Below are 14,828 nucleotides of genomic sequence, written 5' to 3'. Positions count from 1 at the left end.
GGAGCTGGGATCAGAGCAAGTTGAATTGCTTCAAATATACAGCATCAACCTCCTCTCTTCATTCATTTCAAAACAATAATAGATAAAAGAACAACTCCAAAGAAGTGACCTGCACTTCAATTCCAAAAATGTAAAAGTGGAACTTTGGAGTTCATGGTCAGGGTGGGTTTGGGGTGTTGAGGTGTGCTTGCAGTGGATTGAGTCTTGGCAACTTATTTATTCGGTGGTATTGTGAGTGATTGAGAGAGACAGACATTGGTCGCTGAGGGGACTTTTGAGTATTTGGGGATGAGTCAAGGAGAGTACAAATGTGTGAGTCTGACACATGAAATCTAGACTGGCTAACTAGCTAAGAAAACCAACAAGCGAGAAAGGCTGTGTAGCAGGTCTTGTTTGCTGTATTGAATACCATGGTTTCACTCAGCGAAGGCTCATTTCTCTTTGATTTCCCTCACAGGAAAAGGTGTTCAAAATTTTATAACGACCTAAGCTACTGATGAATGTACATTGTGCTGATGATGCATACAACTAGATTGAAAAACCCATCATTATACCCCACTAATGCAAAAAAAAGCAATCTAATCTAGAATAATATAGTCATGTACACAAATTCAGATGTAGAAATGTTAAGATAATAGGAAATGCAAAGTACCTTTCACCCAAATTGGAGGAGCGCCGGTGGCATTAGCAAGTTAGCAACAGGAACTGACATAGCAGTATCTTCACAGTTTGTGCACAAGCACAGTTTCTACCCTAGCCGTCTGACCATGCCAATTCCACCAAAGCCGCTGCACGTGGCGTAGTGACTGATTGATTACATCAAAACCAAGCTTCGTATCCATGTGTTTATCAGCAGTGTACCCAAAACCCCCGAAAATTATTTCTTTTTCAGATAATAAATTTTCCCAGATATTGAAATTTAATTCCGGATCAAAAATTGGGTTTGAATTTTGATTACCTAGAAATTGGGGGGTTGGGGCAGAGAGGGACCCAGGCAAAACGCAGCTCTGATATGGCGTGTAGCCGTTGCGGATGCCAATGATGTTTGGGAGTGTTGTACACGTGTCAAACCTTCACTACGGATCTCTGTGGTGGATGCCTATGATGTTTAGGAGCATAGTACACGTGTGAAAAAGCCAGTATGTCCATTATCAAAATCCACTTATCCCACAAGCGTACTAAATCCTCAAAGTTGACAGGTAATTGAGAAAGATTTGTGCACCCACAGAGATTGAGAGCTACAAGGTGTTCCAAATTACAGAGTGTTGGGAAGATGTACAAGGCTTTTGCAGTTTCTCAGATTTAAATACTAAAGTCCCTGAAGTCGTTCAATCGAGGGAGAAAGCTCTCTGATAGAAAGACTAATCCTAGAACCATATGACGAAGAAAATTATCCATCCTGTCACTGAAAATTGATTGTGGAAAGCAGCAGCAGTGTACCCACCGATGATTGAAGTAGTACATATAAAGACGAGAGAAGTGAACAAAGCTCCACGATTATGCGGATATAGGACGCCAAAAAATGGTAGCAAAAATAAGATAAACAGCCTGAAGATTTAAAAAAAGTCAAAGTTAAAACTAAAACAAAGGTTAAAAGTTGACACTCATACAGTCTGCATTTTTTTTAAACAGGACTGAATAATCACAATATTCTACTCTAGATTCATACACCGATGGAGGAGCCAAGTTCAAAATTCAATAAATTAGAGTATTACTGGTCTCTTCTGTAATAAGTGCAATTACACATGGTCTGCAAGTTCATTGTCTTTGAGTTGCAATATTAATGCAGTGTGTCATAAATTAGTCTTTAGAATTCCTAAGTATATTAATGTGGATCTTTCCAGATTCATGTACTGATTAGCCTAAAAGGGGCAAGAAATCTTGGATTTTCTGCTTGTGTGTGAGGCACATTAACCTTGGAGTGATTCCAAGGCACCTTCTGGGGGATGCCAAAGGATGGAGTGAGCCCAAATATCTTCTTGTCTGCCTAACTACTCTTATTGTCCTACATCTTATACGTATATGATATTATGTGTAGGTGTTCAACATTTACAGAGGCTTTGATGTCCCTCTGTTCTATAGGTGTTCCCTTAAAAGTTAAAAACAGAGTAAAATATCTGTCACCATGCTATCTACAGAACATAAAGCTATGAAACAAGAAGAGAAGTGACTGAAGAATGATAAATTAGCTTACATGGCAAGCAGTTGGGTACCCACGCCCAAGACAGCACAAAACAATGACATGTTTGGGGGACCTCTGAAAACATCACCATGAATGTATTTCCAGCCAACCTCCTTGTCTTCTTCTTCGTCACTGTTTGAGAACCTACGAAAGCACAATGATGATAATAGAATTAATGAATGAGAACCAATGAATTTTCTGGCAGACTGGCAGTAATGAAGCCCTTCGGTACTTGTCCATCCTGTTCTGGAACTGAGTTGATGTGGCTTTCCAGTTAACCGAATAAGTGAACTCAACATCAATAGCAATATATTCTGTTATATCAACAGCATGACTTCGATCACTAAACGCATGTATTTCTATTACTTGGTTTCCATTGTAAAGAACATCAAAAAGCAAATGTGTGAAAAGATAATACTTGGTCCCTTTTTCCCAACTCTCATCTTCAACTTTCCCCATGTACCCCCAGACTGGAAGATCATCACAATACATATGGAAGTAAAATTCATTACTGATAACATCCCTGAACTTCACAACTTCAACTTTGTATTGCTTAGTCGAAGAAGTAACTGAAACCTTATATCAAGAATTAGTTGTAACTTGTGTCCGGGTTTTCTGCGAGTACATACGATGCACAGCCAGCTTTATAACAGCTCAGAGTGTAGCTAGTTTGTTATGTGTGAAGTAGCACCAGAGTCCATAAGCCATGTAGGAGGAGAAGAATTAGAAGCTGTGTGCACACGCATAGCTTGCAGTTTTGCAGGAGGAATCTTTCCAGCAAATGCATGCAAATGCATGATTCATTCTTTCAAAACAGTCAATGGCAATATTGAAAACGCTACAAAATCAGTTCATTGTGCACCAATCAAATGGTTTCTTAATCCATCTTCAAATTCACTGTTTCTGAAAATTGGGAAACCAAAAAGGAGTTTTAGGAACACCATATGAAGCAAGACCTCAAAACTGTAAGCATTTTCCCCTAAAAATATTTACAGAATTTAAACAATTTGTATTCAATTGGCGGTGAGGAAGATAAGGGTACCCGGGGTTGTTCAAGAGGCCAACTTTGTTGACGAAGAAGGGGGCAGATCTCCTACATTGTAGCTGTGATCGCCTGCTGAGGCTGTTGCATAAGGAGCTGAGAATGTAAGGATCGTCAGGAGACTCATTTGAAATGTAATTCCGAATAAAAATTGGGTTTGAATTTTGATTACCAGGAAATTGTGGGGTTGGGGCGGAGCTCTGTGATATAGCGTGTAGTCGTCGTGGATGCCGATTATCTCTGTTAGTGTTGTGCACGCGTCAACTTTCACAACGGCTCTGTAACGGATGCCCCCACTATCGATTTCTTTCTACTGCATTATCCCACAAGCGTCCTATATCCTCAAAGTTGACGGGAAATTGAGAAAGGTTTGGGCACCCACATGGATTGAGAGCGTCAAGGTGTGCCAAATTACAGAGTGTCAGGAAGATGTACAAGACTCTTGCAGTTTCTCAGATTTAAATATTCAAGCCCCTGAAGCCGTTCTCAGATGTAGATATCCGGAGAGGATCTTAGAAGAAGTTTTGCAGTATAAAAGCGTGTAAAGCTGTCCAAATGTCAGCATCTCGATTGGCAATTTCTACTGCTTTATCCCACCAGCGTCCTAAATCCCCAAATGTGAAAGGTAATTGAGCAAGCTTTGGGCACCCACCAAGATTGAGAGCTACAAGGCGTGCCAAATTACCGAGAGTGTTGGGAAGATGTACAAGGCTTTTGCAGTTTCTCAGATTTAATACCTCAAGCCCTGGAACCCGTTCAATGGAGGGGGAAAGCTCTTCGATAGATGTTCCATCCAAGTAAAGCTCTCTTAATCCTTCCATATTTTCTTCAATGCTTGGAAACACCTCAAATTTTGTGCAACCAGAAAGATAGAGATATTCAAGGGACTTGAGTTGCCAAATGCTGCTTGGAATACTCTTAAGTTCTTTGCAATCTTTCAAGATCAACATGTTCAACCCTGTGAGATTATTAATTGACAAGGGCAGTTCTTTAATTTTTGAACCAGAGAAACTAAGCCATGATAGTTCCTCCATAACTTCTGAAATCTCTGGAAACATCTCAAGACTTGAGCAGCCGGAAAGGTTAAGGCTTTTGAGAGATTTCATACGAATGTTGCTTGGAAGACTCTTAAGTTCCTTGCAATCTTTTAAGATCAACTCGGTCAATCCCGTGAGATTATTAATTGACGATGGCAGTTCTTTAATTTTTGACCCGGAAAAACTAAGCCATGATAGTTCCTCCATAACTTCTGACATCTCCGGAAACATCTCAACACTCGAGCAGCCAGAAAGATCAAGCCATTTGAGAGATTTCAAACGAATGCTGCTTGGTAGACTCTTAAGTTCCTTGCAATCTTTTAGGTTCAAATAACTCAACCTCGTGAGATTATTAATTGACCAGGGCAGTTCTTCAATTTTTGACCCGAAAAAACTAAGCCATGATAGTTCCTCCATAACTTCTGACATCTCTGGAAACATCTCAACACTCGAGCAGCCAGAAAGATCAAGGCATTTGAGAGATTTCATACGAATGCTGCTTGGTAGACTCTTAAGTTCCTTGCAATCTTTTAGGTTCAAATAACTCAACCTCGTGAGATTATTAATTGACGAGGGCAGTTCATTAATTTTTGACCCGGAAAAACTAAGCCATGATAGTTCCTCCATAACTTCTGAAATCTCTGGAAACATCTCAAGACTTGAGCAGCCAGAAAGATTAAGGCGTTTGAGAGATTTCATACGAATGCTGCTTGGAAGACTCTTAAGTTCCTTGCAATCTTTCAAGATCAACATGTTCAACCCTGTGAGATTATTAATTGATGAGGGCAGTTCTTTAATTTTTGACCGGGAAAAACTAAGCCATGATAGTTCCACCATAACTTCTGAAATCTCTGGAAACATCTCAAGACTTGAGCAGCCGGAAAGGTTAAGGCTTTTGAGAGATTTCATACGAATGTTGCTTGGAAGACTCTTAAGTTCCTTGCAATCTTTTAAGATCAACTCGGTCAATCCCGTGAGATTATTAATTGACGATGGCAGTTCTTTAATTTTTGACCCGGAAAAACTAAGCCATGATAGTTCCTCCATAACTTCTGACATCTCCGGAAACATCTCAACACTCGAGCAGCCAGAAAGATCAAGCCATTTGAGAGATTTCAAACGAATGCTGCTTGGTAGACTCTTAAGTTCCTTGCAATCTTTTAGGTTCAAATAACTCAACCTCGTGAGATTATTAATTGACCAGGGCAGTTCTTCAATTTTTGACCCGAAAAAACTAAGCCATGATAGTTCCTCCATAACTTCTGACATCTCTGGAAACATCTCAACACTCGAGCAGCCAGAAAGATCAAGGCATTTGAGAGATTTCATACGAATGCTGCTTGGTAGACTCTTAAGTTCCTTGCAATCTTTTAGGTTCAAATAACTCAACCTCGTGAGATTATTAATTGACGAGGGCAGTTCATTAATTTTTGACCCGGAAAAACTAAGCCATGATAGTTCCTCCATAACTTCTGAAATCTCTGGAAACATCTCAAGACTTGAGCAGCCAGAAAGATTAAGGCGTTTGAGAGATTTCATACGAATGCTGCTTGGAAGACTCTTAAGTTCCTTGCAATCTTCTAAGATCAACTCGGTCAACCCCGTGAGATTATTAATTGATGAGGGCAGTTCTTTAATTTTTGACCGGGAAAAACTAAGCCATGATAGTTCCACCATAACTTCTGAAATCTCTGGAAACATCTCAAGACTTGAGCAGCCGGAAAGGTTAAGGCTTTTGAGAGATTTCATACGAATGTTGCTTGGAAGACTCTTAAGTTCCTTGCAATCTTTTAAGATCAACTCGGTCAATCCCGTGAGATTATTAATTGACGATGGCAGTTCTTTAATTTTTGACCCGGAAAAACTAAGCCATGATAGTTCCTCCATAACTTCTGACATCTCTGGAAACATCTCAACACTCGAGCAGCCAGAAAGATCAAGCCATTTGAGAGATTTCAAACGAATGCTGCTTGGTAGACTCTTAAGTTCCTTGCAATCTTTTAGGTTCAAATAACTCAACCTCGTGAGATTATTAATTGACGAGGGCAGTTCTTCAATTTTTGACCCGAAAAAACTAAGCCATGATAGTTCCTCCATAACTTCTGACATCTCCGGAAACAACTCAACACTCGAGCAGCCAGAAAGATCAAGGCATTTGAGAGATTTCATACGAATGCTGCTTGGTAGACTCTTAAGTTCCTTGCAATCTTTTAGGTTCAAATAACTCAACCTCGTGAGATTATTAATTGACGAGGGCAGTTCATTAATTTTTGACCCGGAAAAACTAAGCCATGATAGTTCCTCCATAACTTCTGAAATCTCTGGAAACATCTCAAGACTTGAGCAGCCAGAAAGATTAAGGCGTTTGAGAGATTTCATACGAATGCTGCTTGGAAGACTCTTAAGTTCCTTGCAATCTTCTAAGATCAACTCGGTCAACCCCGTGAGATTATTAATTGATGAGGGCAGTTCTTTAATTTTTGACCCGGAAAAACTAAGCCATGATAGTTCCTCCATAACTTCTGAAATCTCTGGAAACATCTCAAGACTTGAGCAGCCGGAAAGGTTAAGGCTTTTGAAAGATTTCATACGAATGTTGCTTGGAAGACTCTTAAGTTCCTTGCAATCTTTTAAGATCAACTCGGTCAATCCCGTGAGATTATTAATTGACGATGGCAGTTCTTTAATTTTTGACCCGGAAAAACTAAGCCATGATAGTTCCTCCATAACTTCTGACATCTCCGGAAACATCTCAACACTCGAGCAGCCAGAAAGATCAAGCCATTTGAGAGATTTCAAACGAATGCTGCTTGGTAGACTCTTAAGTTCCTTGCAATCTTTTAGGTTCAAATAACTCAACCTCGTGAGATTATTAATTGACGAGGGCAGTTCTTCAATTTTTGACCCGAAAAAACTAAGCCATGATAGTTCCTCCATAACTTCTGACATCTCCGGAAACATCTCAACACTCGAGCAGCCAGAAAGATCAAGGCATTTGAGAGATTTCATACGAATGCTGCTTGGTAGACTCTTAAGTTCCTTGCAATCTTTTAGGTTCAAATAACTCAACCTCGTGAGATTATTAATTGACGAGGGCAGTTCATTAATTTTTGACCCGGAAAAACTAAGCCATGATAGTTCCTCCATAACTTCTGAAATCTCTGGAAACATCTCAAGACTTGAGCAGCCAGAAAGATTAAGGCGTTTGAGAGATTTCATACGAATGCTGCTTGGAAGACTCTTAAGTTCCTTGCAATCTTCTAAGATCAACTCGGTCAACCCCGTGAGATTATTAATTGATGAGGGCAGTTCTTTAATTTTTGACCCGGAAAAACTAAGCCATGATAGTTCCTCCATAACTTCTGAAATCTCTGGAAACATCTCAAGACTTGAGCAGCCGGAAAGGTTAAGGCTTTTGAGAGATTTCATACGAATGTTGCTTGGAAGACTCTTAAGTTCCTTGCAATCTTTTAAGATCAACTCGGTTAATCCCTTGAGATTATTAATTGACGATGGCAGTTCTTTAATTTTTGACCCGGAAAAACTAAGCCATGATAGTTCCTCCATAACTTCTGACATCTCCGGAAACATCTCAACACTCGAGCAGCCAGAAAGATCAAGCCATTTGAGAGATTTCAAACGAATGCTGCTTGGTAGACTCTTAAGTTCCTTGCAATCTTTTAGGTTCAAATAAGTCAACCTCGTGAGATTATTAATTGACGAGGGCAGTTCTTCAATTTTTGACCCGAAAAAACTAAGCCGTGATAGTTCCTCCATAACTTCTGACATCTCCGGAAACATCTCAACACTCGAGCAGCCAGAAAGATAAAGGCATTTGAGAGATTTCATACGAATGCTGCTTGGTAGACTCTTAAGTTCCTCGCAATCTTCTAAGATCAACTCGGTCAATCCCGTGAGATTATTAATTGACGAGGGCAGTTCTTTAATTTTTGACCCGGAAAAACTAAGGCATGATAGTTCCTCCATAACTTCTGGAATCTCTGGAAACATCTCAAGACTCGAGCAGCTAGAAAGATCAAGTCTTTGGAGAGATTTCATATGAATGCTGCTTGGAAGACTCTTAAGTTCCTCGCAATCTTCTAAGATCAACTCGGTCAATCCCGTGAGATTATTAATTGACGAGGGCAGTTCTTTAATTTTTGACCCGGAAAAATTAAGCCATGATAGTTCCTCCATAACTTCTGGAATCTCTGGAAACATCTCAAGACTCGAGCAGTCAGAAAGATCAAGGCTTTGGAGAGATTTCATATGAATGCTGCTTGGAAGACTCTGAAGTTCCTTGCAATCTTCTAAGATCAACTCGGTCAATCCCGTGAGATTATTAATTGACGAGGGCAGTTCTTTAATTTTTGACCCGGAAAAACTAAGCCATGATAGTTCCTCCATAACTTCTGGAATCTCTGGAAACATCTCAAGACTCCAGCAGTCAGAAAGATCAAGGCTTTTGAGAGATTTCATATGAATGCTGCTTGGAAGACTCTTAAGTTCTTGGCACCCTTTCAGATTCAATAAAACAAGGTTTGTACGAGTCCAAATGGACGGGTGAACCTCAGCTAATCTTATACAATGTTTAAGAATTAGCTTCTCAAGATTTGGCATCTTTGTGAAGTCAGGGGTTTCCTTAAGGTATTGACAATAACTTAAATTGATGAATTTCAACTTTTCGAGCATCTGTCAAAACATTCAAGAAAACATGCATTACTTAATGCGACATCTTAGAACCCAAACATTTAAAAGAAACATATACATGTAAATGAACGTACATACCTGGGTCCCTTCCCAAAGTCGGTCAATGAGACTAGATTGCATATCAAGGTCAACAAGATTTGTGAATAGACAGTTGGATGGTAAAGACTGAAGGGGGAAACCAGCCCAGGAGAGACACCTCAACTCATGAGAATGAAACTTTAAGTGCCCAATCAGGCGGCGTTTGGAGTATATATGACTGATCTTGAGAAGTCTTAGTTGAGTCATACTAACAAAAGCTTCAGCATTGAAGCATACCTCATCTGAGCACGACAATTCCAGGATTATGCTTTGAACTGCTTGTGTAGCCTATACAAATCAAAGTAAAGGAAAAAACAGAGAACCTTAGTTACATTATGAAATTAATGTTTTTTTCTTAAGGAGCAGTTTGATAATCATTTCGTTTTCAGTTTTCAACTCTGGTAATTGTTTTCAATTTTCAATTATCAAAAAATGAAAACTAAAAATGAAAAATTGAAAACAAAAATGGTTATCAAACTGGCCTAAGAAATAGATTTTGATCAAAAGTTGAAGCTTTCTACTAACAATTGCATAAGAAAAATATTTCTCACCGTATTTTGAGTTAACACACGATAAACATCTTCATAACTCCACAACCTACTTCGTCTCCCAGGCTCTTCGATAGATTCTTGGCGAACTATTTCTCGACCCATTTCCTCTAGTAAATCATGCATCCCCAGTTCCCCATTCACTGAGACAGTTATGAGAGCTCGATCGATTAGAACTCCTATACCAGCATCAGGATAAAAACCACAACTGTCCAGGATTTCGGTTGCATAGTCTTCTTTCATTCCTTTGAAAAAACATGCAATATCTAGAAAGATGTTCTTCTCTTTACGATCTAGTTCATCGAAGCTTGTTCTAAGCACATCATTAATCCTTCCTAGTGGGACTTCCTTTAATTTTTCTAAGGCACCTTTCCACTCACGTATGGTTTTGTTATAAAGAGAAGCTCCCAAGACTTTGAGTGCTAGAGGTAGACCTTGAGCATAATTTACGGCACGCCTCGTGAGAACATCATAATCTCTAGTGGGTTGGTTTGTTCTAAAGGCGTAACGCCTAAACAGTTCTAGAGCTTCCGGATCACTGAAAATCTTGGGCTTATATATCGCATCAGTTCCGCATAGTAATTGCAAATCTCTAGTTGTTATAATAATTCTACTTCCACCACCAAAAGAACCCTTTTTTCCGAGTAAGGCTTCAATTTGAGCTAATTCGTCTACATCATCAACAACAATAACAACTTTTCTCTGACTTTGGCTATTTAACATCACCTGGAAACCATTTTCCAAAATGTCGGAACGCTGCACCTTGTTTTTCGAGATACTAGATAGAAGTTGTGTCTGCATATATAGTTCGCCATGCTTCATGAAACCTTCCTTCACATTTTCAAGAAAGCAACAAGCTTCAAACTGACAAGCGATTTCATGAAAAACAGCTCTGGCGATGGTTGTTTTGCCTAAACCACCCATACCCCATATTCCAACAACGCGAACATCATTCGTTTCAACTCCAGGAGGATATAATAATGAACGCATTTCACACATATGAGAATCCATTTGAACCAAGTCATTATCTTTGGTTGATGTTGATGAGATGGGGATCAATTTCCGAAAAACATCTTCTACAATTTTCTCAATAAGCTCTGCATCATCCCTGTCAAATTTAAAAAACAATATAATAACAACAACAAATAATAATTAATGGGTCGTTTGGTAAACAATTTCGTTTTCATTTATGTTTTTTAAGTCTAGATTTTATGTTTTTAAGTCTATAATGGAAATTCATATAAATCTTTCAAAATCCATATAGAATTGTAGAATCTATTAAAATCCTTTAAAATCTGTCCCTTAACAAAATCTATTAAAATCCTATGAAATCCAAATTGACTGCACCCCTAGTTTCACTGAAAGTAGTTATTAAACTGTTATAGTTATTTGCGAATCCGAACCAGATAAACATTTTCTAGTTATGATATTTCTACAGTAAAAATACATTAATAGCAAGTGCGCCTGAGTGTGAAGAAATTAACTTACTTATACTTTGATGAATCCCAACCGGATATATCGATAGTTCTGGCAAGAGCAGACCTCCAGCTCTGCACATCAACGTTAGAATGGCAGCGTTCATGTTTAAGCAAAGCTTCTGCAAAACTTCCTTTGAGTTTACGAATATCGGAAGGATCGACTTCGTAGAAAATGGGGAGCACAATTTGGTTCTTGGTATCCTTGCATTCCAAGATTTCCACGAGTTCTTTCAAGCACCAAGTGGAATAAGCATAGTTTCGAGAGAAAACTACAATCGAAAGCCTTGACTCTCGAATCGCTGTCAGGAGCTCGGAAAGGCGGTCGCCCTTTCTGAGACCTTCGGTATCGATGAAGGTGTTGAGTGGTTTCTGACACAGAGCTCTGTACAGATGGCTGACGAAGCCCCTGCGAGTGTCTTCCCCTCTGAAATTGATGAACACATCGTATTTCCAACCAAGGCCAGAAGAAGAAGAAGAAGAAGAAGAAGAAGAAGAACCCACCATTAATCGATCGCACCTGGATCGAGCGGCACCCATTACTAAAAGTAATATAAGTAGAAGAGGAGAAGCAGCAGCAGGAGGAGGAGGAGGAGGAGGAGAACCCCCTATTAATCGACCCCCCATTAATCGATCGCGCCTGGATCGATCAGCACCCATGACTAAAAGTAATGTACGAAGAGAAAAAGAAGAATAAGAAGAACCCTTCATTAATCGACCAGAAGAAGAAGAAGAAGAAGCACCCATTGAAGAAGAAGAAGTGCCCATTGAAGAAGAAGAAGAAGAATAAGCACCATTAATCGATCGCACCTGGTCACGATTATCGAGCAGCACCCATTACTAAAAGTAATTAGTACTGTAAGCACAAAAATACTCAATTGATCTACAAAATGGATCAACGGAAAATGGTCTGATTCGATACGAAGTCAATGAGGAAAAAGAAAATTATGCTCTATGTGCTTTCACATCTTCCCGGAAATTAACGAAACTAATCTTCTTGCGGGCAAATTGACAGGACCGGCCCTGACAATTTGGGCCTAGGCGAGTTTTTAAAGTGGGACCTAAAGTTTTCGTATCTTCGATTTTTTGTATATTAATTAATATGTAGTAAAAAGAAGGGTGTTTTAGATTTTGGCCCTTACAATTCATTATTTTTAGATAAAAATTTATCTATCTTTAAAAATCCAGTTTAAACCCAAATTTAAAATTTGCAAACATATAGGAACACTATTGACCTATTAATACAACTTATTTACACTCATGCCACTCATACTTTATGGTCCCTTTTCCAAATTCCTAAATTTATGCCAAATTAAAAGTAGTAGAAAAAGTGAAATAAAATGAAAAAAGTGTTTGCATTAACCTAATCTATTGCAAACTAAAAAAGTAGTTTTTTTTTTTTTTGGTGATATATTTTGTAGCAATTTTATCCATATTAATTGGTAGGTAAATTAGTTTGTTCCAATTATTTAAAAAAAAAATACTACACCTATATTATATATTTTGAATCAAAAAACATTCCTCTAACCTATATTATTTTCTATGTATTTTTATATGTGTTAGACACGTTTTGTTGTTGTATAAACATGAGTGGAACATAATATTGTTGATTTTATACATCAAACTGCATTTCTTTTGTTACAGGTAAATTATTTTCCATGTACAAGTACTTATGTTAGGCAAGTTTTGTTGTTGGTACGTACAATATTTTGTATCATTGTAAAGAAAGATATTACATTACACCCATGGTATAATTGTTGTAGGTAAATTATTGGAAATTAATTTGTAGTTAGGTAATGAACATTTTGCATCATCGGAAATGAACATTTCAAAGAGGAGGTAGGTAAATTAATTTGTTCTAATTATATATAAAAAAATTACACTACACCTAGTTATATTTAATTTTTCCAATTATTAAAAAAATTTATACTACACCCAACCAAATAACATTTCTCTAACTTGTAGGTAAATTATTTTTCATGTATTGTTAGAAATGTTAGGCACGGTTTATTGTTGTATAAACATGGGTGTAACATAGTATTTTTAATACTATGCATCGAACTACATTTCTTCTTAATATAGGTAAATTATTTTCCATGTATTAGTAAATATGTTAGGCACGTTTTGTTGTTGGTATAAACATTATTTTGCATCATTGTAAAAAAGAGATATTATATTACACCCATGGTATAATTGTTCGTAGGTAAATAAATGTGCATGTAGATAATGAAATACAATGTTCTAATATATTAATAAAAGAAGGATAAATTCAAAAGTATTCAAGAGTAGGGTGAAAAAACTAAATCGAATAGTTTTATGAAAATTCAAAACCTTTCTAAAAAAAGTAATATGCAATAAATTTTTAACATTAATGTCTTTTTTTTTTTCTTGTTGCAAAATCATTTACTATTTCCTTACAATTAATTGTCTACATCAAGTATGTAATAGGGGTATTTTAGGCATGTGAAAAATGTAAAATGTGTGAATTGATATGAAGTTAATGAATTTGCTTATGTGGATCTTAGTCATTGGGTTTTCTTTGAGTAAAAAGGTTATGTAGGGTTTTATATGAAGAAAATTGAGTTTGAAGGGCTAAAGTCATATTTTCACTAAAAAGAATTTGCTAATTACATAAAAAGTTTATTTGTTCATCTAATATCATTAAAAATTAATATCAAAAAAAAAAAAAGATGTACTAATATTCTTAATATTACATGTCACATGTCTTTAGACACAAATACACTAAGTGTTTGCAGTCAATAGTCTAAGTAGAGATTTGGTATAAGGTGATTTTATAAAAAGTGGATATAAAAAAAAGTTGAACTCAAAAAGATGTTTGGTAAACACTTAAAAAAAAAAGCAAAACTTTCCCTCTGAAATTGATGAACACATCGTATTTCCAACGAAGGCCAGAAGAAGAGGATGAAGCAGCCATTAATCGATCGCACCTGATCAGCGATGATCGAGCAGCTAAGATTCAGAGGAATGTCAGAGCAGAAATTCTCAATTGATCTACAAACTGGATCACCGGAAAATGGCCTGATCGATACCAAGTCAATAAGTCAGTGCAAAAGGGTAAAGGAAAAAAAGGAAATTATGCTTGATGTGTTTTCACATCTTCTTCAAGGAAATTTCTGTGCGAAAGGGATGTGTACAATTTTGCTTTTTCGACCCAAGAAAATGCCAAGAAAGGGGTCACAGTAGAATGTTGAATCTACACTTGCCTACCTAAAGAAATATATACCGATCTCTCTATTCACATGAAGAGTGAGTTAGGGTGATCGAAAAATATTTCTGGTTAAATGTAAACATCTCACATGTGTGCTATATCTAATGGAATTGTGGGTGAAAAGTGGGAGATTAATGATTGTTTGACTTCTAATCTGATGTCACAGTACTAACAGTACAACTCTAAAATCTTTTAGGTATATGCTTTTAGCTACAAAACTACTGGAACTTCACAAATTGCTCATGAAATAAAATATATTGACTAGATTTGAACTTGCATAATTTACGGTTTCGCTACATATCATTGTTTTGCTCGTGTTCTAAGGTTGAAACTAGATTTGAACATAAGAAGAAGCAAGGGAGGCTAATGAGTGGTATTTTAAAATGGTCAAATATCGAATTAATGGTCTTTGTAGTAATAAGGTATTCAGAAAATAATCCGTGGTAAAATAATTAGGATTCAAACCTTACCATTAGCAAATTAATCAAAAAGTTAATTTTCCATCAAATATCAATTAGATGCAAGGA

At 37.3% G+C, this 14,828-nt stretch overlaps 1 protein-coding gene and 1 long non-coding RNA gene across 5 annotated transcripts in view; one reads left to right on the top strand and one right to left on the bottom strand.

Annotated features, from left to right (window-relative positions):
- Positions 1 to 12,146, bottom strand: part of LOC148696005 (uncharacterized) — a 31,491-nt gene extending 19,345 nt beyond the window's left edge. For 3 of the 4 annotated variants that reach the window (XM_088696831.1, XM_088696833.1, XM_088696834.1), the window contains exons 1-8: positions 11,086 to 12,146; positions 9,601 to 10,705; positions 9,050 to 9,337; positions 3,397 to 8,953; positions 3,225 to 3,320; positions 2,195 to 3,085; positions 959 to 1,548; positions 653 to 788 (exon numbers count right to left, since the gene is read on the bottom strand). In XM_088696831.1, the coding sequence (XP_088552957.1) occupies positions 3,737 to 8,953; positions 9,050 to 9,337; positions 9,601 to 10,705; positions 11,086 to 11,840 (7,365 nt within the window). In that variant the 5' untranslated portion in view covers positions 11,841 to 12,146 and the 3' untranslated portion in view covers positions 653 to 788; positions 959 to 1,548; positions 2,195 to 3,085; positions 3,225 to 3,320; positions 3,397 to 3,736. Of the gene's footprint in view, positions 1 to 652; positions 789 to 958; positions 1,549 to 2,194; positions 3,086 to 3,224; positions 3,321 to 3,396; positions 8,954 to 9,049; positions 9,338 to 9,600; positions 10,706 to 11,085 lie in introns of those variants that run through there. The other variant, XM_088696830.1, reaches the window with a different exon arrangement.
- Positions 481 to 789, top strand: LOC148696006 (uncharacterized). The gene is made up of 2 exons (XR_015964203.1): positions 481 to 691; positions 729 to 789. It is a non-coding gene; the product is annotated as an uncharacterized LOC148696006 (long non-coding RNA).
- Positions 12,147 to 14,828: the final 2,682 nt, after the last annotated feature.

The sequence above is a fragment of the Pyrus communis genome, chromosome 7, assembly GCF_041283825.1.
Source record: "Pyrus communis isolate YQ-2024b chromosome 7, ASM4128382v1, whole genome shotgun sequence".
Taxonomy (NCBI): Eukaryota; Viridiplantae; Streptophyta; class Magnoliopsida; order Rosales; family Rosaceae; genus Pyrus; species Pyrus communis.
The sequence above is the reverse complement of the archived record's forward strand: the minus strand, read 5'-3'. Positions and strand labels throughout refer to the sequence as shown.